Source organism: Ceratotherium simum, chromosome 11, assembly GCF_057802395.1.
Source record: "Ceratotherium simum simum isolate JZ-2026a chromosome 11, ASM5780239v1, whole genome shotgun sequence".
NCBI classification, from domain to species: domain Eukaryota; kingdom Metazoa; phylum Chordata; class Mammalia; order Perissodactyla; family Rhinocerotidae; genus Ceratotherium; species Ceratotherium simum.
The window spans coordinates 50,929,359-50,957,198 of record NC_141910.1 but is presented as its reverse complement, the minus strand read 5'-3'; the positions used below and the strand labels follow the sequence as shown (position 1 = coordinate 50,957,198).

Genomic DNA, 27,840 nt, shown 5'->3' with positions numbered 1-27,840 from the left:
AAACAGCCTGTTTTCATTTGTCATCTCTGGGCCTCAGAAAGCTAGGCCTTAGCCACCAGCTGGTGACGCTGATGACGCGCGATGTTGCACAGCTGCCTCAATTAGAAAGGCTCAGCCTTCTCCTTTAAGAAGCTGACTCACGTGGATACTGTGTTGTGTGCTCCCAGCTGGGAAGGGGGGGGTGTACCTCAAGCCTCTCCACATTGGCCGCCTCGGGAGAGGGGGCAGAGTTAGCCTCTTTGATTGGCTGTACGAGCCAGAGGTGTTGGGTCAGGGGCGGGGCGAGCGACCGGGAGCTCGCCCTGGGTCTGTAGCTTCTGGGTGGGGTGGGCCGGGAGGCGAAGGGGAGCCGGAGTGGGGGAGGGTGAGCTAGAGAAGGGGCGGGGCCCAGCGGAAGGGGGAGGGTGTCGGGGAGGGGGGCGTGGCCTAGAAATGAAGGGCGTCCTGGGCCAACCGGGAGAGCCGACTGTTCGAGGGGCGGAGCTACGCTGGGTGATTGACGCTGAGGCCCAACCAGGGAGAGGCGGGGCCAAGGCCGGGGCCTGACTCAAACCTGGAGACTGGGGTGGCCGAGGGGCTTCATCCCAGCTGAGAAGCGAAGAGCCGCTGGCCGCCGCGGATCTCACAGCCGCTCGGGGTGAGTGCGGCGGGCGGGGGCTGGGCTCGGAGCCCGCTGAGAGCTGAGGCGCCCTCCAGGTCGGCGGCTTCGAAGCACTGGGGGATCGGCCCGGGGCGGGGGTCCCAGGCAGGAAGTGCCTCTTCCTCGCCGCGCTCCTCTCGGGGTCCCAGCGCGTCGTCCCCGGTCCCTCTGGGCGGCCCCCGGCGCTGGGCCGACGAGCTGGACTGTTTCCTCTTTGTGAGGCCCAGGCGCGGCGGCCGCCGTCGGCCCGCCCCCGCAGCCGGAGGACCGGCGACCGCGACAACCGCGACCCCTCATTCGGCGCCCGCGCCTCCCGCCGCAGCCTCCGCCCCGGCCGGTCCGCCCGGCGTCGACTCGGAGGCCCTGCTCGTCGCGGCGAGGCCTCCGGCGCCCCCTCGGCGGGCAGTTTGGCCGGCGCCCCCCCCCCCCGCCTCGGCTGCCCCGCCCCCACGGGCCGCGTCCCCGCCGCAGTGTCGGGGGCGCGCCTGGGGCTCCGCGCCGCCGTGGTCGCCCCGGAGGCCTGCCTGCCTGCCCGCCCGGCCCCCAAGTGAAGTCCGAACTCGACTCCGAGTTGTGGGCCGTGATTACGCCATGGCGGGGCCCGTCCTCAAAAAGGGCCGCATCCCCGGCCCACTGGCACTTGCCATGGGCGGGGGGCGGCGCTGGCTTTTGTGTTCTGCCCCGCCGGCCCCCTACGCTCCTGCTCCCCAGCTGGCCCCCGGACCCGAGGAGGGGTCCCCGCCGGCCTGGCGGAGGGCGGGGTGCGACTGCGGGGCTGCCGTCGGGCGTCCCGGGCCGGGGGCCGCCCGCTCAGCTGTTTCCGGCCCGTGTTTGTTGTGCCGGAGGAGGCCCCGCCGCGGCCCGGCCCCTCCCGATTGGCCCGTGGCGTCACGTGCCCGCAATCAGCTGGGCCCAGCCGGGCTGCGGGGCCTGGGCGGCTGCAGGCCGAGCGCACCGGGCGCCCGGGTCGTGTGGCCCCCGCGGCCCGCGGCGGGGCGCGTCCTTCCTCTCCCCGCTGATGGGAAGGTAGGCGTGCTCTTGGCACCGCTTTATTCTCCGCTCCTGTGTGACGGGAAGGACAATGAGTGTTACCAACAGCGGGAACTGGAAAACCGAACTACTACAAAGACGTGTTGAATCCTGGCGTCTCTTTATCCCCCCTTCAAGGGAGAGTCTGCGAAGGTGTACAGCTCATTTATTTTTAAACTTTTTCTGTTTACAGACCCCTGTTGGTAATCTGAGAATTTTTATTCCAGAGCTCCTCGACAGATGGAAAACCTGAAGTAACCTCAGGCTAATCTTGTGATTTTGGAAAATTAGACTTGCTGGTGAATTAACTGGGGGTAATAGGGTATTAGGTAACTTTGTACAGCCGCCCTTACAGTGTTTCAGCTGCATTCCAGCAAAGATGAACCAACATGCATGAAGTGTTTCCAGGGTGCATATTTGTGCCAGATGTGAAGTGTCTTCGTGGATTCTTTTCCTCACAGTTGAGTGCGTAATTGTACTGTGTTAGGTAAGAAGGAAATTACAAAGAACTTAGGATCTTTTCTCTAGAAGCTTACAGTTTAGTAAAAAATCATAGACAAATGAAATTGAGTCACGACACAAAGTTAAATATTAGTAGGTTATGGAATGAGTGTTATTAGAATTCAAAAATGGGGCCATGAGAAATAAGTGAAGTAGAAAGCATTCTGAAGTGGACTGGTACTGATTAGACCTAGAAAATGAAGCGGCTTTGGGTTGCTTGTGGGCAGACAGAAGCCTAGGAGGAAAAACAGAGGCCTGGAGCGTTTACAAATAGTGAGAAGTGGAGCTTGTGGAATTGGGCGTACAAAATATTTTCCACATACCCTATTATCTTTCTGGGTATGTCCTGGAACACCAGGTAGAATGTACGCTCCTCAGAAAGGACTGATGTCTGCCTTTATCACATCCTCACTCACCTCAGTGCCCAGTACAGGCCTCCTGATTGGCTTTTTCTTTTTTTTAAGTTTATCTCCAGCAACCATCTTATCTAGAGGCGAGGGAGATGATGAAATGTGCTCAAGTAAATTATTTAACTCTACAGGGAACTAAGTAAATTGGATTTTAACAAGTTTTCCAAAAAAGTAAAGTACATGTGGCTTCTTCTAAAATATCTGGTTGGATCATCGAGGACTTTTCTCTAGACTTATTTGCCTTTTCTTTTGCTCTGCTTAAGTGGTGGGAGAGAGAAAAAGGTTTAGAAGTGATAAAGAGGGAAAGAAGGCCAAAATTAAGTCTAAAAAGAAGAGATTAAACTAGCTAGCACCCTCCAAGAAAAAAGCCTATGAGACATGAAGCTAGTCCTAAATATATTCATTAGATGGGGGGATGATCCTAAGTATATTTGTGCCCAGAATATCGTTTTAGGTTTTATAGTGCCTAAATGGTTATATAAACCAATATTATCAGTTTCTCTGGTAATTCTGTTTAGTAATGTCGGAATTGAACCTTAGCTATGACATGAACTTGCTACTTGACATCAGAATCTGGAAACTAGACAAATTAAACTCCAGTCCATCCAATTAGAGCCTTTTTTAACTCACAGTATTGTATCACAACAAATGAGAGATCTTGAATTTGTCTTACCAGAAGGTGTTTTGGGGAGATTACCAACTCAGATTGTTTTCCCTGACTCACAGAGGTACATGACTGGTTTTATTTTCTAGTGATGACTAAACAGTAAGTATTATAGAAATATAGTAAACTTGGAAAACATTTAACAACAACAACGGCGTTATTTGAGGGGCAAGAACAAAAATATAAACGTTACCGTCGAATGAAGACCTGATTCCGCAACCAGAACGTCATTTGACACACCAATAACTGGTCAGGTATTGCAAGAGAATTAGTAATGGGAAAGCACAGCTTCCGTGTGTTACCAGAAAGCCTTGGCCTGGTGAATATTTTGTACAAATATTGGAAAGTTGGTTTTATGGATCAGACTTAATTTGTTATTTTCCTTTGTAGGTTTTCAATAGAAATTTAATCACAAATCAGAGTGAAAATAGTTGATAAAATTACAATAGCACTAAATGTTAATTATAGTAATAAACCCAGCACTGTTAAAAGTTCTTTGGGTTTTGTTCCTTCCTTTGTTTTGGAAAGGGAAGAGACTGAAACCCGGATATACAGGCATGCTTCCGCATGTTTCCATTTTAGGAGGATCATTACAAAACACAACCTGCCCTGGAAGGGCAGATTCCTTTAACCTTTCTGCACTAGACTCCTGCACAGTCACTTCCCTGCAGGAGAGAGTCTGTACCTTGCGTTTCCCCACCACCTTCTGGTGCAGTGGAAAAGCCCCTCTCACCTGTCCAAGGGTAGAGTTCTAGTGGTGTGTGTGTGCTGTGGTCTGTGGAAATGCCCTGAGGAAATAATTTCTTTTTCAAAGGAAAAGTCTATCTGTGAACTGGGTGTTTTCCCATCAGAGGGTCCATAGAGATGCAAATCAATACCTACTGTTCTTCTCCCTGGTATTTTTAGGGCTGGGAAGAGTGAGGCCTCCTTTGGGCAGATTCTGCTTGCCAGGGTTGAATCTTAACTAGATTATTAATTTAAAAAGTCATTGCCGTACCCAAGGTCATCTAGGTTTTCTCCTATGTTATCTTCTACTTTTACAGTTTTGCATTTTACTTTTAGGTATGTGATCCATTTTGAGGGAGGGCAAGTATCTATTTTAAAACCTAGAACTGTGACACTAAGAATTTGAGATGCTTCAGAAGGTTTCTGACTTTCCTCTTGCTTGTAATTTCTGTCACCTGGTCACTTAGCTTTGCAATAATTAACAGGAGGTGAAGCCAGTTAATTGTTATTGTTTATTTCATATCCTTTCTGAACCTTGCTTTCTTCACCTGTAATAGGAGGGGGAACTTGGGGTGGGGAATGTTGAAGAAGATAATCTAGTTTTACTAGATTTACCTTTATTTAGCATTTACTGTGTGCCGGGCACTGTTCTCAGAATGTATTATCTCCGTTTAGTTCTCTCAACTCAGATGGATAGTGCTATTGCCATTTTACAGGTGAAAAAGCAGAGGATACCTTACCCAAAGTTTACACAGCTTTTAAGGGGCAGAGCTGAGATCTGAGCCCAGGCAGTCTGACTCCAGAGTTAAGTATCTGGGCTATGTTGTTTAAATCCTGGAGGTGGGGAGAGAAGGAGGCAGCAGCTAGATATATATTATCTGTTTTTATAATCTTTTTATAATTGATCTTCAGCATGCTGAACTGATTACAGAAAGTTAAGGATTTTAACTAGAGAATCCATGAAGAAAAGGGTAAGGGGTTAAATTGATCTTGTCACGTACACCTATTGATCCTTAAACCTGAGAGGCAACCAAGTTCACTTTTTCTCTAAGAAAAGTGTCTGCTTTCTAAATGAAAAGCTCTTTCACTGTCTGGATAACTTTTTAAGCAGTGTTGGCACACTTTCTGTTAACAGTCAGATAGTGAGTATTGTGAACTTTGCAAGCCACAAAGTTTCAGTCACAACTACTCAAACTGCCATTGTAGTGAGAGGGCAGCCTAGTATAAACAAATGGCTGTGGCTGTGTCGCAATAAAACTTTTTTTTATGGGCACTGAAATTTGTATTTCATGTAATTTTCATTTGTCACAAAATATTCTTCTTCTGATGTTTTTTTCCTGCCATTTAAAAGTGTAAAAACCATTCTTAGCTTGTGTGCCATATCGAAACAGGTGGTGAGCTGAATTTTGCCCACAGGCCTTAGTTTACTGACCCCTGCTTTTAAGAAAAATATTTAGCAATGAGTCAGGCTATTGAACAAGATACCATATTTAATTTGTTAGTGTATATATAAATATACACATAGATGTATATGTATGTATGTGTATGTATATATACATACACAACAATACCAGCAGTGAATAAGTGGAATTTTAAATTAAAAACAATACCATTTACATTAGCATCCACAAAAATGAAATACTTAGGTATAAATCTAACAAAATGTGTATAAGATCTATATGAGGAAAAATACAAAACTCTGATGAGTGAAATCAAGAACTAGATGAATGGAGAGAGATAACACGTTCATGGATAGGAAGACTCAATGTTGTGAAGATAGCAGTTCTTCCCAACTTGATCTATAGACTCAGTGCAATCCAAGTCCCAGCAAGTTACTTTGTGAAGATCAGCAGACTGAGTCTCAAGTTTCTGTAGAGAGGCAAAAGACCCAGAATAGCCAAGACAATAGTATTGAAGGAGAAGAATAATATCAGAAGACTGACATTACCTGACTTCAAGACTTACTGTAAAGCTACAGTAATGAAAAACAGCATGGTATTGGCAAAAGAGTAGACAAATAGATTAGTGGAACAGAATAGAGAGCCCAGAAATAGACCCACATCAATATAGTCAACTGATCTTTGACAGAGGAGCAAAGGCAATACAGTGGCGCAAAGATAGTCTTCAATAAATGGTGCTGGAACAACTGGACATCCATGTGCAAAGAAATGAATCTAAACATAGACCTTATACCCTATTCACAAAAATTAACTCAAAATGGATCACATACCTAAAAGTAAAATGCAAAACTATAAAAGTAGAAGATAACATAGGAGAAAACCTAGATGACCTTGGGTATGGCAATGACTTTTTAAATACGACACCAAAGTCATGATCCATGAAAGAAAGAATTGATAAGCTGGCTTTGTTAAAATTAACTTCTCTGGGGGCTGGTCCGGTGGCGCAGTGGTTAGGTGTGAGCGCTCCCCTTCAGCAGCCCAGGGTTTGCAGGATACCACTATACACCTATTAGAATGGCCAAAATCCAGAACACTGACGACACCAAAGGCTGGCGAGGATGTAGAGCAGCAGGAACTTGCATTCATTGCTGGCGGGAATGCAAAATGGTACAGCCACTTTGGAAGAGAGTGTGGTGGTTTCTTATAAAAGTGAGCATACCATACAATCCAGCAATTGTACTCCTTGGTATTTACCCAAAGGAGTTGAAAACTGAAGTCTACTAAAAAACCTGCACCTGGATGTTTGTAGTAGCTTTATTCATAATTGCCAGAACTGGGAAGCAACCACAGTGTCCTTCAGTAGGTGAATGGATAAACAAACTGGTACATCAGACAATTGAATATTATTCAACACTAAAAAGAAATGAGCTATCAAGCCATTAAAAGTCACGGAGGAACCTTAAATGCGTATTACTGAGTCAAAGAAGCCAATCTGAAAAAGCTACATACTATGTGATTCCAACTACATGACTTTCTGGAAAGGGCAAAACTATGGAGACAGTAAAAAAGATCGGGGTTGCCAGGGGTTTGGTGGGGGGAGGGATGAATAGGCAGAGCACAGAGGATTTTTAGGGAGGTGAAAATACTCTGTAATACCATAATGATGGATTTGTGTTATTATACATTTGTCCAAACCCATAGAATATACGACACTGAGTGAACCCTAATGTGAACTATGGACTTTGGGTGACGGCGATGTGTCAGTGTAGTTTCCTGGGTTGTAACAAGTGTACCACTCTGGTGGGGGATGTTGATAATGAGGGAGGCTATGTATGTGTGGGGGCGGGGGATATATGGGAAATCTCTACCTTATTTTGTTGTGAACCTAAAACTGCTCTAAAAAAAAAGTCTCAATTTTAAAAAGCCTTTTTTAGAAAATTATTGTATTGACCTGGACTCAAACTAGGAAATTATATGTCCTCATGTCTAATTTTTTAAATAGTACATTCCTGGAGACTTTGTCTTTCATGGATTTCTGAAAGAGAAAAACCTTTTCTACTCTTACAGTTGTGTATTCTGTAAATTTTTTGAAAATTCTGTAAAAAGAAAGGTCCTAAAAATGTGATTGCTTTACCAGAGTCTTCCTATTAAAATAGAAATTGAAAATTCTAGGTAGCTGAATGTGCTGGTTGTTGAAGGAGGAGGAAACTGAAAACAATTACTAAAATATGAACGACATATCAAATTTCACTTACCTTTTCAACCTGGCCCCTCATTGTTGCAGTAATTTCAGATAAACTGATAAATAGGCTCCCAGTTCAACAACCAAGTTGTGCTTTTCTTATTTCAACCTTTTAAGGATTTTAATAACCTGGAACTAAGAAAAGCTAATACCAAAGAGGCCTTATTCATAAAATTATCTGGGGAATGGTACTTATAAAACTTAAGATTATTAAATTACTATTTTTTGCTTGAAATGTTGAAAAAGAAGAAAGCATCTTAAAGCTTTAGCTATGATGAGTTTAGCCCTAATTATGGTTATAAACTTGAACTTCAACACTGACAGATACCAAAGCACTCATTTTATTACTTAGGGACACAGGAAGATGCCCCCAGAATCAACGCAGAGAATATTAGTCATCTTTGAAAGCAGCGTACTCTTAGGATGTTTTAGAAATATGTGGCTGAAGAGATTTGGGACTCTTTCAAGTCCAAGCAAGGTGATTAGCATATCTGGGAAATATTTTGAATGTAGAGACAATCAGAAAGTAGATCAGGGGTTGCCTGTGGCTGGGGGTGGGAGGAGAGATTGACTGCAGAGGGTGTTGTGGGAGTTTGGGGGAGGAAATATTCTAAAGCTGCTTTGTGGTGATGGTGGCACAACTTTATAAATTTACTAAAAATCATTCAGTTGTACACTGACTGGCTAAATTTTATGGTACGTACATTATTTTTAAAATCTTTTTTTTTCTTTTTTTAAAAGAATCAGCTATATTCTATCCTGTCAGAGAAAAAGTTTCAAAGTTTGTAGAGGAGTGGTCTGTGTGAGCTCTTAGAAAGGGATGGCTGAAGCCCATGCCTTTGACCTTATTTTTGTAGCACTATCTAGCACAAATGTAGTGGCACCTGTGAATTTATGTTTCATTTAATAATACACACTCCCTGACCACAAGAGGTTTATCTAGAAGTGATGAGAATTTGAATTAAGACATTGTTGAGGGGGAGGGAGGAAAGACTCCAAAAGTGATTTAGGAGGTATTGTCAATTTTGTGTTTTCTTTAAGAAGTTGCCACAGTTTCTTGTTTAGGAGAGTGTGTGATTGGAATTGCCATCAACCAAGATAGGGAATATAGGAGGATCAGCATGGAGGGGTCCATGATAAATCAGAGGGAGAAAGACTGAATCTGGATCCCTCTCGTCACTGGAGAGTGAGAGGAGTGAAAAGAACTGGAGTGAGATTCAGTTCACAGCCCGGCGTGGCCAGTTCCGGCAAGTCACACAGTCTTTTTCTTCCTCTACAAAAGTGGGGTAATAAATACCTACTTTGGAAATTGTCAAGGTTAAATGTGGGATGTAAAGTACTGACTTCAGTATCCTATACAGTGTAGACACTAAATAATTATTAGATCCAAAGCGGAGTTCGATATATCATCCAGGTCCAGAGAAGCCTGATTGAGATGTTCTGTCTTAGCTTTTTAATGACCTTAGCCTCTTCAGTCAGAGTGCTGCTGAGTTATTTATGTCAGCCTCTTGAGAGTTTGGGTAGTGAGAGTCAGTATTAGGTTGCGTTTCTAGCCCCTGCAAAGCTCAGGCTTACCACCTGGAGCCTAATGCCCTTGCAGTGATTTTTCTGCTTCCTGAAGACCTTTGACAGCAAGTGATGTTTTGCTTGCTTTTGCTAGATTCCCTGGCATTCTAGCTTATCTCTTGGCAAATGAGAACTACATTTTACAGTTTTATATACATATATAGTACTCTATAAATGGCAACAACAACTAGGAATAGTGATTCTGCACAGATATTTTTGGTCTTGGTAATGAATCATATAATTGAATCCAGTAAAAATACATGGGTAAAAGAGGTAAAAATAGACTGAATTTGAAGCGGGGAAGAGAAAGCGTGTTGAATCTACCCATTTAGGAATAAAAAGCTTGCTTGTATCCAGTAGCAAATGGTCACAGCTATATTGTAATTTTGAACCAAAGATAGAATGATGTAGGCAGAAAGTATAGGGAGAGTTCATTTTGTAGGCAGAAAGTATAGGGAGAGTTCATTTTGAAGTTCAGTCCATTTTCCATGATAGCATTGTATCTGCCATGGTCAATCCAAAAACATCCAGTTACTCCTACATTATGATTGGAATAAATTACAATATGAATATTTTATTTAAAAGTTTGAAGGAAAATTGGCTTTAATGTAATGAATCCCAGAAGCCCAAATTAGAGGCTGACTGCACAAATTGTAGTTTTCAGAGAAATACAGAATCTGAGGACTGTGTCTTAAGAGGTGAGACTGGAAAACTTTGCTGTTGATTCCCTTCTGTAAATGACCAGTATTAAGAAACATGACCAAAATCAACTCACAGGGTCGTTGAATGCTTTATTTATATCAAGAGTCATAAACTCAAATGTGTTACAGGTGAAGTAGTTACGTGAGGCAGAGTAGAGACAGCAAATGAAATGGCCTCGCAGGGGAGGTTGCAGCTGCCACTCAGCTCTGGTCACTTGTTGCCATAGCGGGGTACAGGCCCTGTGTTGCCAGATCTCCACATTGGTAAAAAAGCCCAACATACAGACTCTTTAGTGAAATCTCTCAAATTTTAAATGGTGGCTCAACTGTTTTTTATTAAGAATAAAAAACTGTGTGCCAAATAAAACATGTCCACGTATGTTTTGTGAGGGAAGGGTCATTTGTCTGTTTTGTTGGCACTGTATCCTACGCCACCAAACGAAAGCATCTGGAAAGACGAACGCTGTCATCTTAAAGACTGAAACAATAGGCAGTCTTACCTCTTGTGATTTTGCAGAAATGTAATCAGAAAGCTAAATATCATTTCTTAAGTCTTGTGTTTTTACCCGGGATTTATTCATTGACACTCTTGTTAATGCAGTGGTTTTCCTTTTACTAGCTATAAATTATAATTATATTCACTTGTATTTATGTATATAACTGTTATATATTATGAATATATTGTATTTATATATATATTATGAATATATTGTATTTATATACAAGAGAATATATATAATTCAGTTATGTTTATATTCATTTGTTTTCCTTCCTTGTTAAACTTCCATATCATATTGTTTAATGGGAGTCATGATCTTCATGATAATGACTTTTTTTTTATTAATTTTTTTTTTGTGTGAGGAAGATCAGCCCTGACCTAACATCCGATGCCAATCCTCCTCTTTTTTTTTGCTGAGGAAGATCAGCCCTGGGCTAGCATCTGTGCTGATCTTCCTGCACTCTATATGGGACGCTGCCACAGCATGGCTTGCTAAGTGGTGTGTCGGTGTGCGCCCAGGATCCGAACCTGCGAACCCTGGGCTGCCGCAGCGGAGCTCGTGCACCCGACTGCTGCACCACCGGGCCCGCCCCAATAATGACATTTTTGAAGACATTAGGACTGTCTAATGTCTGAAGAAGGTCACAGATGTGAGAAGGAATGGAATTTTCATCTTAATTTGTAATGGAATTTCCCCAAATTTAAGATGACAATGGAGTCTTATTACAAACATAGATTGTAGATTTTTTTTCATAGTAGCAGCTAAGCTTATCAGCTCTGCATGCCATTTTAAAGACGTGTAATATTATATATTTAAAACACAGCAGCTGATAACTATACCCAGGAATAAGTTCTTTTTTAAATGAAAGCTATAGTGTATTCTTGACTATATCTAGATATTTAAAAATACTGTTTTAGGGAATTAATTGCTGTGAATTTGAGTTGCATATATTAACTCCCAAATATTGAAGTATGATTATCCTTGTTTCAGAAGTTGAATTCAAAGCTTTTTTTCCCCCAATGTTTCAGCACTTCTGTGATTTATTGAATCAGTACAGTTTCTTAAATATAAGTTATATAATAATGGCTCATCTTTCCCTTCTCTGTTCCTGTTTTCCTAGCGTTATGCCAGGCCTAGACCGTCTTGTGTGTCCTCTTAGAGGAGGCAGTGTAGGGTAATGGAAGGATTTTGGCTTAAAGTTGAGTGAACTTCATTCCAGTCATGATTTTCTGTACTTGAAAACTGTGTAACCTCTGACGTGTTAATAACCTTGGATAATCTATGCAATGGGCGTGATAACCTCATAGAGTTGTCGTGATGATTTTGAAATAAGTAAAGCACCTAGTGGAGTGCTCCACAGACTCAAACTTACTAATTTTGGTGCCATCCTCCCTATGTGGGAGGATGTAGATGCACCTGATGACCAGAGACCCGCTCACCCATGCTCTCAAACCAGACTACTCTCTTCTGGTTTTCTGATTGCCCCTTTTTCTACTCTTACCTGATCATCTCACTCATGCCCCACAAGCCTCTTCTCAAATTATACATACTCAGAGTGTGTACTTAGCACTTATGCTAAACCTTTTTTCTCACCTTTCTGCGTGTGCTTCTCATCATTCAGTTTCTGATATTCTACTTTCTTCCTATTTCTTTCATACTGATCTAAAGAGAAGTGATAATATTCCTTGGCCTTGCCTAAGCATGTTTACTTCCTTGGCTCACTGCTTCTAAAGTGTTCTTAGCTTGGGTATGCCTATTTATTTGTTCAGTGTGTGAACTTTGGATCCTTTTGTTCAGAGTCAGCTATTGCACATATTGAGTACTACAAAGCAGAGATCACATATATAGAAATGGTTCTCTGTGACCCCCACCAAATAGATACGAACACATTTTTTTTAATCATAATACATTTCTTGTCCTTTTCCCTTTGCTCCTAGGTTTTTAGAACTTCAGCTCTAAAAATGGGCAGAATCTTCCTTGACCATATCGGTGGTACCCGTCTGTTTTCTTGTGCAAACTGCGACACGATCCTGACCAACCGCTCAGAACTCATCTCCACGCGGTTCACAGGCGCCACTGGCAGAGCATTTCTTTTTAACAAGGTTAGTGGGAAAACCAGTTTCATTTCCTGAGTGGGTTTAGTGGATATATTTGACAGCAGTACCAGAATACCCCTCAGAGCTTGGAAATACCAGGAAGAGGCAGAATGAGAGCTGCAGGCTATAGAAATGATTGCTCACGAGCTTGTTTTTGGGACCTCAGGAAGGCATTCCTAGAATATGATTTTTAACCTTGGAAGTTTAAAGACTGTTTTAATAAGAAGGGTCATCTCCATTGCTTCAGAAAACATTGTGTGTAAGAATTTGGTAGTGACTTCACGGACTGTGGAAGAAGGGGCTGAGACACTGATGTATCCTTATAGGGAGGTAGCTGCATTAAGCTATCGTAGCTTGACAACGCAAGTGAACAGGATCGTCTAGCCAACTTCCCTTGCTCTAGTTTATGCTCACCAATCATCCTTCTGATTATGATTTGGATTATTACATAAGTTTGCCAGCCGGAAGAACATTTTCCTGATTTACAAACGAATGTCTAGTCTGTCTGCTCTACTTTCTGGCTTGCTTTGAAATTGGTTGATGTGATTATGCCTCCTGGAGTCTAATGTGTACTAACCAAGTTGAATTTCCAAATCTTTTAGGCAAAGGAACAGATCTAGTCCAAGGTACTGCTCTTACTCAACTAAACTTCCCCAGTGGACACCCCCCTGTTCCACTTAGAAACAGGTTTTTCTCTCAGAGGATTGATACGTACCCCTTGATCTCTATTTACGTACCCCTTGATCTCTATTTACATACCCCTTGATCTCTATTTAGGTATAGAGCAGAGGTTAGCACACTAGGGCAGGCCAGCTGCCTGTTTTTGTAAATAAAGTTTAGTGAACCACAGCCATGCTCATTCATTTATGCGTTGTCTATGGCTGCTTTTGTGCTACAATAGCAGAGCTATATAGTTACAACAAAGACCATACAGCCCTCAAAGCCAAAAATATTTGCTATCTGACCCTTTATAGAAAAGTAACTTGTAGAAGATTGTTGGGGATTCTGAATCATTGGAAATTCTTCACAGATTCTTTGAACCCACTATGTATCACAATGTATGGTCTGTAGTAGGCTTAGTCTCTCCTGGTCTGTATACAAAATGTACTTTCAGAAACAAATATGGCAAACTTTTTTATGGAATACCGATTGTATTCCTATAAAAGAAGCCGTTCTAGGTTCTTTTACATTGGTGGCGTTTGCACTCATCATTGAATGGTGAATGATAACAATTGGACCCAAACCTACATTTTTTTGACTCCAAGTTGAGGACTCTCCACTACAACACGGAAATGTAACTAGTATGTATAAATTGTGTGGTTTGGACTAGTACAATAATGCATGATTGCATTAGATATCCAGTGTAGTGCAATTTCTAGATGTTGACCTCTTCCAGCAGCTTCTAAGAATAGCTCTTGGGTAGGGTATTGTAGGTTTGACTGAAGTAACAACTGCTTTTTGCTTTTCTGAAGTTGCTGTTATTACTCCAGCCAAAAATTGTGTACTTTTTTGACAAATAACTTACATGCCTTTGCAATTTTGTATTCACATGTTTCTTAGGTGGTTAACCTGCAGTACAGTGAAGTTCAAGACCGGGTCATGCTCACTGGCCGCCACATGGTTCGAGATGTGAGCTGCAAAAACTGCAATAGCAAACTGGGATGGATCTATGAGTTTGCCACTGAAGACAGCCAGCGTTATAAGGAAGGCCGTGTGATCCTGGAACGTGCTCTAGTTCGAGAGAGTGAGGGCTTTGAGGAGCATGTACCATCTGATAACTCTTGAAGAAAAAGAGATAACTCCATCTTTTCCCAGGTCTCCTTCACTGAAAACAAAAATCTACTTACATACACTGTCACCTTAGCATCAGAGTCGGATTCATGAACTGAGGAACAAGAGGTTGTGAGAATCTGAGATGGAACCTTTCTTTCTTTTCTTTTTTTTTTTTAATTTTCTATTCTCCATCCAACAGCAGTGTGTAGAGAGAATATTATGCAGATGCCGTTAATTTTTTTTCCCTATGTTTACATCATGAGGCAGAATAGTCTATCTGCAGCTACATGGTGGGCTATGTGAGGAAAAAAATCTGGGCTATTAGAGTGAAAAAGTGTGTTCTCTGTAAATTTTGAAAGGAAAATGTGTCAAGAGCATGGTTTTTAAACTTATTTGGGCTTCATTTTAAAACTTTTTTTTTTAAACCCAGTTATTTCACTTGATTTGCTAGCTTCAGAGAAGAGATCCGAATTTGTGACCAGAGCTAAAGGTTCAGTGTTAGTATAGCTTGTGCTGGCCATTGTGCCATATTCTTGTTGGAGATGAACCGTAGCACCAGAGCCCATTCTTCCTTGTGAGTCTTGACCCAAAGATGTCACCATTCCTAGTTATTTGTTACCACATAATTGGTGTTGATTGGAAACTTTTCCTGAAGTGGGGCAGAACTGCTTGGTTGTCTTTTCCATGTAACTTAAGCATAGTAATATAAATAAAGTAATAGTTGGATGTTTTTGGTCCTGTGTTGCTTTTAAAAAAACCTTTAAAAAGAGCAGGGTATTTGATAAGTAATTTTCATAGTAGTGTTTCTTTTCATCTCTTAAGCTAAATTGACTGTGTATAAGATATTGTTTAAAGCATACTGTTTAAATGCACAGTATTGCATTTAGAAAACAGTTGAACAGAATGTCAATGTGCATTCATGCAGAAAGCATTTCATCTGCATCTGTTTTAAAAGAAGGAGAGAAATGAAGCAGCGTATCTAAAAATACTGCTTTACGAAGCGTTTCAGCCTTTCCTCCTCAGTTTTGCATTGATTTTGATAAGTCTGTAGAGCCTAATAGTTTCATCAAAGGATTAGATCTCTCATTAGCATCATTTTCTCAGATCTTCCCTCAGAAGTTCAGCTATTGAAATAAAAACTGTACTTGGTCCCTTCAAGTGGAAAGGGATCAAATTTGACTCAGGGTGTTATTTTAGCCCCAAATTTACAACATTATGAAGTATTAAAATGTAAATGTTTCTTTATCCAAACTATTTCTAGCTATTCTAGTATTTGCTTCTGGTGGAATAAATGACATTAAAATTGGCTAATTATTTGAATGAATGTTTGCTCAATTTCTAGGTCTTTGTCTAGAAAGGAAATTTGCCTCAGTTTAATTAGCAAAATCTTTGATATTAGAAGTAACTTCTGAGTACACTTAAGATTAAGTTTCTCTTATTTGCCTTTGGGCTCTTGGTTAGAGGCATAGGTCTCTGATTAAGTAGGTGTATATTACTGCATTTGAGATAAGTGGACACAGATTCTTCTCTATCCTTTCACCATGGACTAAATCTTCAAGCATTAAGAAACAGCATTCATTCTCGTTCATTTCCATACTGGCCTTTGATTATACGCAGATTCCTAGTAGCATGCCTACCTACAGCACTATGTGCGTTTGCTGTCACAATAAAGTATATTTTGTCTCTCGTTGGTGCAGTACTGCTACTTATTTTCCACTGATCCTTGTCTAGTGATCATCTTAATTTTTTTCTATAAACACACATACCTTTGAGTAGCTATAGCTTTCTTCAATTGTCAGTAATAAGGTGACGGTCTGGCTTAGTTAACTACCTAGTTTACACCTGGAGATGTTGAATTTGCCAATATTAACTTCTCTGAGATTATTTTGTCTTAGACACAACTATGGTATATATAAACAAAGTCATGTGTTGCTTAATGATGAGGATACGTTCTGAGAAATGCATCATTAGGTGATTTTATCCTTGTGTGATCATCACAGAGTGTACTTACACAAACTTAGATGGTACAACCTACTACACACCTAGGCTATATGGTACTACTCTTATGGGACCACTGTCATATATGCAGTCCATCATTGACTGAAATGTTATGCAATGCATGACTAAATGTCATATCACTAGGTTAACTTTTAGGTGACTGTGGCAGGTACCACAGCAATGAGTTCCTTTATGCCTTCCCTTTGAACACTGTTCCATTTGCCAAAAAGAAAAGGCAATATAGAAGATCCAGTTAGATTGGATTGTTGACAGAAAAGCGAACATGCTATTCACTTGAGATGGGAAACCACTAATGGGAATGATTTTGCTTTGGAGTGGGAAGGTTAACCAAATACAGGTGAATATATTGCGTAATAAGTGGATTACTGAAGAGTATAGAGATTAAGCTTTTCCCTTGGAAGACTTTAGAGTCCTTTCTCTTAGGTTTAGGTGACAGTGACTGTAAGTTGTTTTGATCTTAAAAAAAAAAGTGCTTTTACTTAGACTCTAAATATTCTTAGTTAAATATTTGTTAGTAATTATGTGATGATTTAAGTTACAATTGTGAGTGGCTGCTTTGGGACTGGAGGGGAAAACAGCAGTGCTGTATCTCTTTTCTAAATTTACCTATTCATAAAAGTCATATGGGATGTTTAAATGCAGAGTACGGGCCCCAGCCCAGGCCTAAATCAGTCTACAGGTAATTTTTGATCAGGCAGGAATGGGAAACTACCAATTGTAAAATATTCAGATATGTTTATGATGGTTCATTTCCCAACAGTTATAAAAATAGCTCACAGTTTAAACAGATATCCGCTAATTGTATGTCTGTTTTTAACACCGGCTTCCCACCAGGAACCATATAAAACCAAAACTGTTCCTTCTAGGGAAGGTGTGAATTGGGAATAGAGCAAGATTAAACTGAAAAACTCCTGTTGGGCTAGCACTTTGCACTGAAATGAACATATCTCTATTGTAGAAATAAAGCAGACCTAAGAGGAGAAATTAGGATGGATACTCATCCTTAATTGGGTATGAATTGTTTGGCTTCTTTATTTTAAAATATTGGGACTTCCCAAATTGAAACTTCTATATTAAGGCATAAAATTTTATATACACTCCAAAGCACCGTTAAGGGTTTTGTGATCCCGGGCATCACTTATTTAGATTTTTTAAATCATCTGCAATTTGACCACTTGGGAGGCTTGTTAAACAGCGATTTATGACCCCATCAACACTCCTCCTCCCCCCTTCCCCCCCACCCCTGCCCAATACTGGATTGGTCTCTGAGGTGGAGTGAAGAAATCCGGATTTTTTTACCAAACTGCAAAGATAACCTGTCTGCTAATACATAAGAATCACTATTCAAAGGGTTATTAAAGCTCAAAATTAGGTTGGGGTGTTTTACCACCTGATAAAAGCAGGTGTTTTTTTCATAGGAAGTCCACAGCCTTAGAAGTGTGAATAAGAAAAAAATTAATGTGATTTCCACCTGCTTAGAAATGTACATGTGCAACAGTTAGATAAACTGACTTTTAAGGGGAGGAGAATTCTCTGGGAAAGTTTCTAGGAAGATCACTAGACTAAAAGACCTGTCATCAATTCTGACTGATTTGTTGGCTATGTGAGTTTGTGAAGTGTGTGACTTGACCTCTGAATCTTGGTTTTCTCAAGTATGAATTGTAAAAACAAGCCCTATCTTAAATGATTCGTGTTGGAATATGGTGAAATATATGCCCTAAAAAACTGTTAGGTATTAAGCAGTGTATGGAATAACGACTCAGTAATCCTGAACAACCTTCACAATTTAATTTTAAAGAATGACCAGATGCTTTCAGAGTTCTTTAAATCCTTTCTGGTTTTGACGTGTACTTCTAAACCTTTAAGCAGATTAGGGCATGAAACCTGTTTATCAAATGTTACCGTCTTGACTTTTCATCATAAGGAATCTTTCATAATCTGCTATAATGGACATTTTACTTTGCTTTCAAAAATCATTAAAGCTTCTATTTTTCTCCCAGTGTGGAGCAGAAGGAAGAAAGGTAAAAAAAGTTCATTGAATACAACCTCAGTGATAAAGTAAATAAATAAAAATATACAAGCTTCCATTTTTTTCCTCCCAGACGATGATTTTTGAGAAGAATCCTGCAAGAATTTCCACTAATAGGTACTGACTAGTTACTTTTGAAACCCGATTTTCTTTCTCCTGTGTTTATCTCGGCCTATTGCACACTTCTTCTGTAATGGCGTTAGTCCAGTTTTTGAGGAATCCTAAGGTTGTGAGAGAAATGGTTTATGTATATACAAAATCATCTCATTTTAACCCTCCTCTACCAATTTGCCCTAGAGATGAAAAAGTCATCTGGATTTAAAGCAAAGTACAAAGACAAATTCCTTCTAATAATTCAAAGAACTCATATCCAAAGCAAATTTGAAAGCCCAGCTTTGAAGAAGGTGGTATTTGTGTTCCTGAGGATTGACCAGAGGTTTTCGGGGACTGGTGCAGTTTGAGAAAGCCCTGTGGTGTGCCCCGGAGTCAGGAGGTTGGCTTCAGCTGTTCTCCAGAGTTTCACTCTTTCCCCAACTGTTGTGGCACCGTGGAGTGAGCTGTCAGCATCAGGCCACCACCTCCTTTGCTAACCCACTCTTTACCCGTACCCCTCGGAAAATACTGGGCAAAGTGGGAGCATTACCATGAAAGCATGAAAATTCCATGAGTGTTCTCTGTCCCTAGCTAAGCCATCTTCCTTCTCCCAGATTCTAAGCCAATTGGAAGGTGCTCAGAGGCACTTCTAAAGCCTGTCAAAATACCAAAAGGAATAAAAAGTATTTCAATCCCTTTCTTAAGTAAGACTTAGGTCCTGTTTCAGAGTAATCGCTGTAGAAAAAGAATTTCAAAGATTGCAGGGGGCGGGTTATTTTTAAGTAAAACATTCGAATGGTCCTCCCGAAGTTACACTGAAGAAAATGATTTTTAATATAAAATCAGCTGCAACCCAGGCTACCAGAAAAGTACCAGTAGATGGCATGAGTATGCAAGAAATTGAATTTTTAACTGCCAGTCTGACCCATCTTTTGGAAAAGAATAACATTTGGGGTAGTCTGTTGGCTAACCTGAAGCGAGAAACGAGTTTATTCCAATGGGGCAGAGGTGGTGTGGGGGTCAGGTGAAACTGAGAAAATGATTTGGAAACTATGAAGTACCATGTAAATAATAGTACTGTTTCCAGTTCTTGTGATAAGTGATTTTTTCTGCCATGTGTGTCTTAGTATCTAAAGCTTCAGCTTACACAACTGCAAAAATATTTTTTTAACTCTATTTTAATATTGGCTTTTATTTTGATAATGACAACGTGAAATCACAGAAAATTGAACGTCACAGCGTGACTTCAAAATTAACTAACCTCTTGAAGCCTCATTTCCTCAACCTTAAAAGACAAAAAAATTTCTAGAGAACGGTTGTGAAAACTCTATAAGCCATACTGTGTCTGAAAATAAAATATAATCCTATAAATTGAGTGTCAGTGACTTATTTAACTGATGTAGGCTCCAGTTGCTAGAAAGTATTTGCTCATTCGTTTATCCATTCAGCAATATTTGAGTGCCTATTACATGTGTCAGGCGATAACGCTAATAGTCAGCAACACCTGGCACCTCCTTCCCGGTGACCATATGAAGGATGTTTGCAAAGAAAATCCTCAAAGCCACTCTGTCAATACTGAATACATTCCTGCTGCAGGAAATGAAAGGCGTTCAACATTGGGATGCATAAGCTCATGAAGCAGAATAAGAGGCCTTCGTTCTTCCAGCAATTGATTAATTTCTAAGTTTGAAGAGAAGAAACCTTCCAGGTTAAATGACAACGACAGAAATCATCTTTCCATGTGCAATGGATTCTGAAATTGGATTAACCTTACGTTCTAAAGCAAGCTTCATCTGTCTGCCTTCCAGAAGCAAATATAAATCAGCATTTTTCAGGGAACACGGCTGTAAGAAAGAACACTGGCTCACATCTCGCAGCCTTGCTTGCGTAACAGTGAAAGGCGGGAGTCACGTACAGAGCCTTCTGTGCACAAGAAAAATCCCAGGTGAAGTGTTCTTTAAGTTGGATTTGGTGGGGGGAGGAAGAAAGGTGAAGGTGAAAGAAGAGGAAATACACAGGTCCTCAGATTTAGGTGTCTGATCAGCGATCTCAAACTCAGATGCCTTTGGATGCCAGATAGCTCATTAAAATAAGGAAACTGGGCCTGGTGTAAGACTACTGAAAGTGCTGGTTACACAGTGAAGAGGAGGAGCATATACCACTTACAGACAGTCACTTTCAACTTAAAACACAATCGCTGGCCAAACACAGCTTATTCTTTGGGCCTTAGGGGCTCCAGCTTACATCCGTCATCTAGTCTACGCTCTCATTTTAAACATTTGGAAACTAAGGCCAAGAGAGGTGAAGTAACTAAGCCAAGTTCTCATTGTAAGTAGCGTAGCAAAGACTGTTCAGGGTGAGGTGTTTCAACACAACAAAGAGCACAGCAGAGTACCTAAAGGTTGTACCCATGAACATTTTCAAAGCAGCCTTGGGAGGCAGACTGGTTACAAGCATGGACTCTGTGCCTGGAAGGCCTGTGCGAGAATCCCAGCTCTAACATTTAATAACTGTGCCTTTGAGCAAGTTTTTTAATCTTCTGTGCTTTGGCTCCCTCATCTCTAAAACAGGGATAATAATAGTGCTAACTTCATAGGGCTGTGGTGAGGATAAAATGAACTAACATGTAGAAAGTGCTTAGATCACTGACTGGCCCGTGAGTATTATCACTCTCATTTACAGATGAGGAAGTGCGCGCTTAGAGGTCACACAGCTTTACTTAGAGGTCAAGCATCTGTGCAGGCAAGCGTACACACACAGCTGGTATGGAACCCTCTCGGACACACTCCTAAGCCTTACATCTGCAGTGACCAACTTGGGAAGGAGAGCAAAAGGAGGGACTTGGAACAGAGGCCAGAGCTAGGTGGCTGGTTGGAATTTTCCACTTTTTAGGAGTAGTGTTGACTTCCAGAAAAGCAAGTACAGGGATGAAGCAGTTTACATACACCAGTGCTTCTCAAACTTTAGTATGCATTAGAATGAGCTGGAGGGTGTGTTAAAACACAGATTGCTGGTTCCGTTCCCAGTTTCTGATTCAGCAGTTCTGGGACGAGGCCCGAGAATTTGCATTTCTAACAAGTTCCCAGGTGATGCTGAAGCTGATGGTCCAGGGACCACACTGAGAAATACTGTGGTCCCTGGATTAGAAAACAATTTTTTTCTAGTCCTCAAAATTATCTTATGGGCTTGTCATTTTCTCCATATTATAGTGAAGAAAACCAAGATCAGAGAACCTGGCAGACTTACCCTGTATCACACCATTTGTAAGGAGTGGAAATGGGTCTTGAATCAAGTTGATCTGACTGTGAAGCCTGTGCTTTTTCTAACTCACCATGTGGCATGAGGCATGAGCATTTATTCTCTGACAGGCACAGAGCTGTGGGCCAGAGGCACACAGACGGTTAGGGTCTTTGTTGTGGGCTGGAGTGTGCAGATGGAGAAGAGGTGAGGGAGACTTCACTGGAGAAGGAAAGGCCTTCCTACTGGTTCCTACCATCTCCCCTCCCAGTTCACCAACTGCCCTACCTCCCTGTATTCACAGCCACTAAGTCTGACCAGCTCACGTCCCTGACACTCCCTTCCTTGGCTCCCTACTCCCTGCAAGGCCCTGTCTGCCTCTGCAGGCTCACTGCCCCCAAAGCTTCAGTCACCCTAAGGTCTTGTCCACCCCGAAAGTGACATGCTCTCTCCAGCTCACTGTGCTGCATTCAGTTTTCCCTCTGACTGGGATGCCCACTCCCTTCTTTACCTGGAACACTCCCCCTTGTCCTTGAAGACTCAGCAGCTCTGACCACCCATCCTTCAGTCCCACCAGTGTGGATTATGTGCTCCTCCGTACTTTCCCAAGAATACCGTGGCTTACCTCTTTCAGAGCACTTGCATATGTTGTTGGGTAATTATATCTTTACTGATCTATTTCTCCTGGATACTAAGTTTCTAGTCTAGACCAACTTTTGTCTTTAAGTCCTCAGGGGCTATTCAATATCTGTTACAGAGTGGGGCAGTGGTCCCAAAACTTGTCTGCACATTAGAATCACCTGGCTATCTTTTAAAAATGCCAAAGCCGAGCCAGCCCTGATGGCCTAGCTGTGAAAGTTTGGCATGCTCCACTTCCACAGCCCAGGTTTGGTTCCCAGGCACAAACCACACCACTCATCTGTCAGTAGCCACGCTTTGGCGGCAGCTCATATAGAAGAACTAGAAGGACTTACAACTACAATATACAACTATGTACTGGGGCTTTGGGGAGGGGAAGAAAAGGGGAAGATTGGCAACAGATGTTAGCTCAGGGCGAATCTCTCCCAGTAAAAATTAAAGCCACACTCCAGACCAATTAATTCACAATTTCTGATGGTGGGACAGGACATTAGTGTTTTGTTTTTTTTGTTTTTCTGGTGAGGAAGATCAACCCTGAGCTAACATCCCTGCTAATCCTCCTCTTTTTGCTGAGGAAGACCGGCTCTGAGCTAACATCTATTGCCAATCCTCCTCCTTTTTTTCTTCCCCCAAAGCCCCAGTAGATGTGTCATAGTTGCACATCCTTCTAGTTGCTGTACGTGGGACGTGGCCTCAGCATGGCCGGAGAAGCGGTGCGTCGGTGCGCGCCGGGGATCCAAACCCCGGGCCGCCAGTAGCAGAGCGCGTGCACTTAACCACTAAGCCACGGGGCCGGCCCACATTAGTGTTTTTTAAATCTCCGCAGGTGATTCCAGTGTGCAGACAAGCTTGGGAAGCACTGAAGTAGAGTTCTAGGATGGTTGGATGGATGGACGGATAGATAGATGGAAGATCAGGTTGAAGATTGAATAGGAGAGTAACAAGTAGAGAGAGGAGGAAATATTTTCAATAAAAAGTAACAGCATAAGGGGCTGGCCCTGTGGCCTAGTGGTTAAGTTCAGCACGCTCCACTTTGGCAGCCCTGGTTCAGTTCCTGGGTGCAGACCTATACCACTCATCAGCAGCCATACTGTGGTGGCAACCCATATACAAAATAGAGGAAGATTGGCACTGGATGTTAGCTCAGGGCAAATCTTCATCAGCAAATAAAAGGAAAAAAAACATAACAGCATAAGCAAAAGCCCAGAGGTAACAAGGTACACAGGAACTGATCAAAGATAAAACTAAAAGGGTAGTGAGGGGCTGACAATGAAGAGCTGGTATTGCCATGCTCAGGAATTTGAATTTTATACTATAAGTAGATGGAAACCATTGAAAGATTATAAGTACAAGAGTGAAATAAACCAATATATCTTTTTTAGAATGCCACTTGGCAACTGTGAGATACTACTGGAGTGGGGAGAGGCTGGAGGCAGGAAAAAAGTGATTGCTTCACCCTCCTGCCAGGGGCTGGCCTCTGGGAGGCTGCTGAACTTTCAAGGGAGGCAGCCCAAGTGAAGCTTGATTGTGGGAGCTCTTGAGACTAATAGGGTGGGTGGGGATTCCTCATCTACAGCTACTGGTAAAACGAGGACTCAAATCCAAGTCTTTCTGCCTCCGAATCTCATAATTCTTCATATTTACTTTAAATTATCAGCTCCTCCAGATGGCTTTTTTATCCATATCCTTGTGTGAAAAGTAAAGCTTAAATTCAGACACAAAGGCAAGCAGACATTAGTTCATCAATGGACCCTAACAACCAAAGCTGAACCTGCCAATTAAACCATTAGCTCTGGGGATCAGACTGCAAGGAGAAGCACAGTGGTGAAGCCACCAATTATACTTTCCAGTTTTATCTTCTAGTTAATCAATCCATCAGTCAGCTCTCTGATACTCCAGTGATTATCCTCTGGATAATCTGCTGCTCACCCTGCTGCTGCCCAATTTTACCTGAAACTAGGTTGTCCTCTGGCCAGTTTATGCTGGAGTGGCTTTTCTTCTCCCCATTCCCCAGACTACAGACGGAGGTGGGGAAGGGGACAGGGAGGGACTTGATCTGCTTCCCTGGCGGTTCTGGAGCTCCCAGCCACACATAGAGAAGGTCTCAAGCATAGGCCTCGGAGGACTAATCAGACCCCACCTACTCGGTCTGGTTTTTGTCTTTTCTTTCCCCCTCTTTGCTCATCTCCTAATTTTCTCTCTCCCTTCTTTTTTCTGTTTATTATTTTTCTCCCCTTTCTCTTTCCCTTGCAACCATCCTCTTATGCTTATGATTACCTCTCCCGTTTGTCTACCTGTTAGCTTCCTACCCCAGGGCCACCACTCAGACTTTTTGCCCTGGCCAGGAGCACCCAGCTGAAGAGGAAAATGAGGATTGAGCTTACCAAGCCCCGCACTTGCAGAGCTACAGCCGCCCAGAAGGGGGCATCCTTTCTGATAGGCACAAAGGCGCTGGATGGCCTGGCTACCCTGTTTTTTGTATTCTTCTCTCCTGTCTGTGTCTCTCTTCTCTGTTCTGGAGCAATGCTGCGGGGTGGACAGAGCATGGGTTCTGGATTCACCTCTGTTCAAATCCTGGCTCTGCCATTTACTGATTCTGTAACTTGGACCATGTTATTTGACCTCTCTAAGCTTCAGTGCCCTATCTGTGACCATCTCCTTTTTTGTTAGCTCTAAATGCCTAGGGAGACATTCAGCATAGTCAACACAGAACAAAGCCTTGAATACTGACTCAACCACTTACTAGCTTTGACACCTCAGTACCTAACCTCCCTAAGTCCCCATTTCCTAACCTCTTCAATGGATAATAACCAAGCTTGTAGGATTGTTGTGAAGATAAATGACATAACTCAGGGAAAGTACTTAGCATCTGGACACATAGTAAGCATGAAATAATTGCTAATTGCATGCTATGATTGTTGTTGTTATACATTATTTGTATATTACCTAGCACATGGTAGGGGCTTGTTATAGCCAGCCTCCAAGATGGCACCCTGGGATCCTCACCTTCTGGAATTCATACCCTCATGTAGTTTCCTCCTACAATGAATCACGGCCAGTTTTTGTGTGAATACAGTGCAAGTGACAGTATGTGGCTTCCAAGGCCAAGTCATAAAAGCCATTTTAGCTTCCACTTCAGCTTCTCGAATCACCTGCCCTGGGGGAAGTCAGCTTCCAGGACATGAGACCAGGCAATCAGCTGTGGAGAGGCCCCCGCGGAGAGGCACTGAGGCCTCCTGCCAACAGCCAGCACAAACTTGCCAGCCATGTGAGTGCACCACCTGGAGGTGGATCCCCCTGCCCCAGTCAAGCCTTGAGATGACTGCAGGCCTAGCTGACATCTCATGGCTACCTTATGGGAGACCCAGAGCCAGAACTGCCCAGCCAAACCGGATTCCTGACCCATAGAAACAGGACAAGATAATAAGTTTGTATTGTTGTTTTAAGCCACTCATTTGTTACGCAGCAATAGTTTACTAATACAGTGCTTTAAAAAGTTTCCTCTCACTTCCAGGTGAGAACCAACAGATTGGCTTTTGCGTCTGCAAATCCATGCAGTCTAGTGTGTGAACAGCAGGGAGCACCATTGGACCATTTTCTGGTCTGGCTGTGTGGGCATTTTCTTCCCTCAAGCAGTAGGCACACTGAGGTTGGGCCAGAGGAGACACCAGACCTGCCAGGAAACAGGCTAACCACCTCAGGCCCCTGCTCCTGCTGCACAGAACTGACAGTAGTCCCAGGGGAACAGCCAGCCCCAAGAATCAGCTCAAAGCTGGCCCCTTGCCCCTGTAGCTAGGAAGCCCAGAGAACAGCTCAGAGTCCTGCTTCATGACTTTAAAGGAAGTTCTGGGCAGGCTTGAATACAACTCCCCAATGGCCAGAGAAGGTGCTGTTCTTAGGTTTGAGTAAAGACCCTGATCGGGGGTGCTGTCGCCATGAGGCACCATTTGGGGAAGAGTTTCTACGTCTCTTCCAAGTTACTCATTTGCTCCCGAGAAGAAAGGGCCAAAGAGAGCCTGGCCTGAGTGACAGGTCTTGCTCCCTCTGCTGTCCTGGTGCACCCCAACCCCCACCCTGTCAGCGAGCACCCCTGTGGCTCCCCCACGGTCAGCATGTGAGAGAGTCCCGCTGCAGGAGGGCAGCTGACACTCTCCTCGTGCCTGAGGCTTTGGGGTCCCTCATCCCATACTTGCAGACTCATGCCCAGCCTCAAGGAGCAAAGGCCTGTCAGCTGAGTCTGCCCAACCGTAGAAGAGCTGGGAAACCAGGGACCATGCCTAAGGACCAGACAGCCAGCCCGCAAGAGGGCCACCCAGCAAGCTGGAGACAGCCAGAGTCAGAGTGCAGGGCCTTAGCTCCCCCTGGGAGGTGAGAGAGGCGAGCGAGAGGGCCGAGCATACCTCCCTGCTCTCCTTCTCTGTCCTCCAGAAAGAACAGAGAGCCCTGATGGCCCTCATCACCTCTGAGCCTGAGACCCAGGGCATCAAAGGCCTTCTGGATCCTTCTGCTACATCTTCCTGGCCCAGGAGAGGCAGAGCTGTGCAGGGGAGGGAGTAAAGGGGTAGCCCTGTCCTGGATGCTTCACCTCATTCCTTGTTGGTGTATGGGGTCAGGGTAGGGGCAGGGGGTGAGAGGTCACCTGAAAGGATGAGGGTAAAGATTAATGTACCGAGTGTGAGGGGAAAGATTAATGCCCCAGGGAGTTGTCTGATCTCTTGCCCAGAAATGATCCCTGGTGTCTCCTCCCCTTGCCCATAGAACTGGATAGGAGGCAGGCCCACCCTCCAGGGGACATGTGGAAATGTAGGGAAGGCATGTTTTTTCTTCTAATGTGGTGTGCATTTACACATTGAAATAAGTACATATAAGTAATATTACAAATTGCTTTTCATTTCTCCTTTATATTGCAGGGCATTACTTTTAATTCTTTGAAATTATGCATATAGGTAGCTTTTAATAGTTTTGAGTTTCAACATCATAAAGGGGTGTGTGATGGTTAATTTTGTGTGTCAGCTTGGCTAAGGGATGCTCGGATAGCTGGTAAGATGTTATTTTGGGGCGTGTCTGTGAGGGTGTTTCTGGAACAGATTAGCCCTTAAATCAGCACACTGAGTAAAGAAGATCTGCCCTCACCAGTGTGGGTGGGCATCATCCAATCCCTTGAGGGCCTGAATAGAACAAAAAGGGAAGAAGGACAATTTCCTCTCTCTCCTCTTGAGCTGGGTTATCCATCTTCTCCTGTTCTCAGACATCGGAGCTCCTGGTTCTCAGGCCTTCAGACTTGGCCTGAATTATACCACCAGATTTTCCGGTTCCCCAGCTTGCAGATGGCATATTGTGGCATATCTCAGCCACCATAATCATGTGAGCCAATTCCCATAATAAATCTCCTCTTATATATGTATATATAGCATTTTGGTTGTGTTTCTCTGGAGAACCTTGACTAACACAGGGCATTAAAATAGTTATTGAAAAAGAGGGGTATTAGGTCTGATTGTGTAGAGAAGCGCTGCTGTAGAGGGATCAGTTATTGCTCAGCTCCCCTGGTGGCAATTCAGTTCTACAATAGGCCCTT

The 27,840-nt window shown here is 42.9% G+C and overlaps 1 protein-coding gene across 2 annotated transcripts; it reads left to right on the top strand.

Moving 5' to 3' along the window:
* Nucleotides 1-514: 514 nt before the first annotated feature.
* Nucleotides 515-15,935, top strand: YPEL5 (yippee like 5). Of its 2 annotated transcripts, none has more exons than XM_087436963.1 (3): nt 515-637; nt 12,317-12,481; nt 14,036-15,935. In XM_087436963.1, exons 2-3 carry the CDS (start codon nt 12,341-12,343, stop codon nt 14,258-14,260), a joined length of 366 nt encoding a protein of 121 aa, XP_087293089.1. In that variant the 5' UTR covers nt 515-637; nt 12,317-12,340; the 3' UTR covers nt 14,261-15,935. The 2 variants fall into 2 exon arrangements, with proteins under 2 accessions (XP_087293089.1, XP_087293090.1); XM_087436964.1 differs by lacking the exon at nt 515-637 and adding an exon at nt 1,672-1,822.
* Nucleotides 15,936-27,840: the final 11,905 nt, after the last annotated feature.

Coding starts and splice junctions, on each gene's coding strand:
- YPEL5 (XM_087436963.1), top strand. CDS start 12,341: ATGGGCAGAATCTTCCTTGACCATATCGGTGGTACCCGTCTGTTTTCT. Junction 12,482..14,035: donor GAGCATTTCTTTTTAACAAG/GTTAGTGGGAAA, acceptor CATGTTTCTTAG/GTGGTTAACCTGCAGTACAG.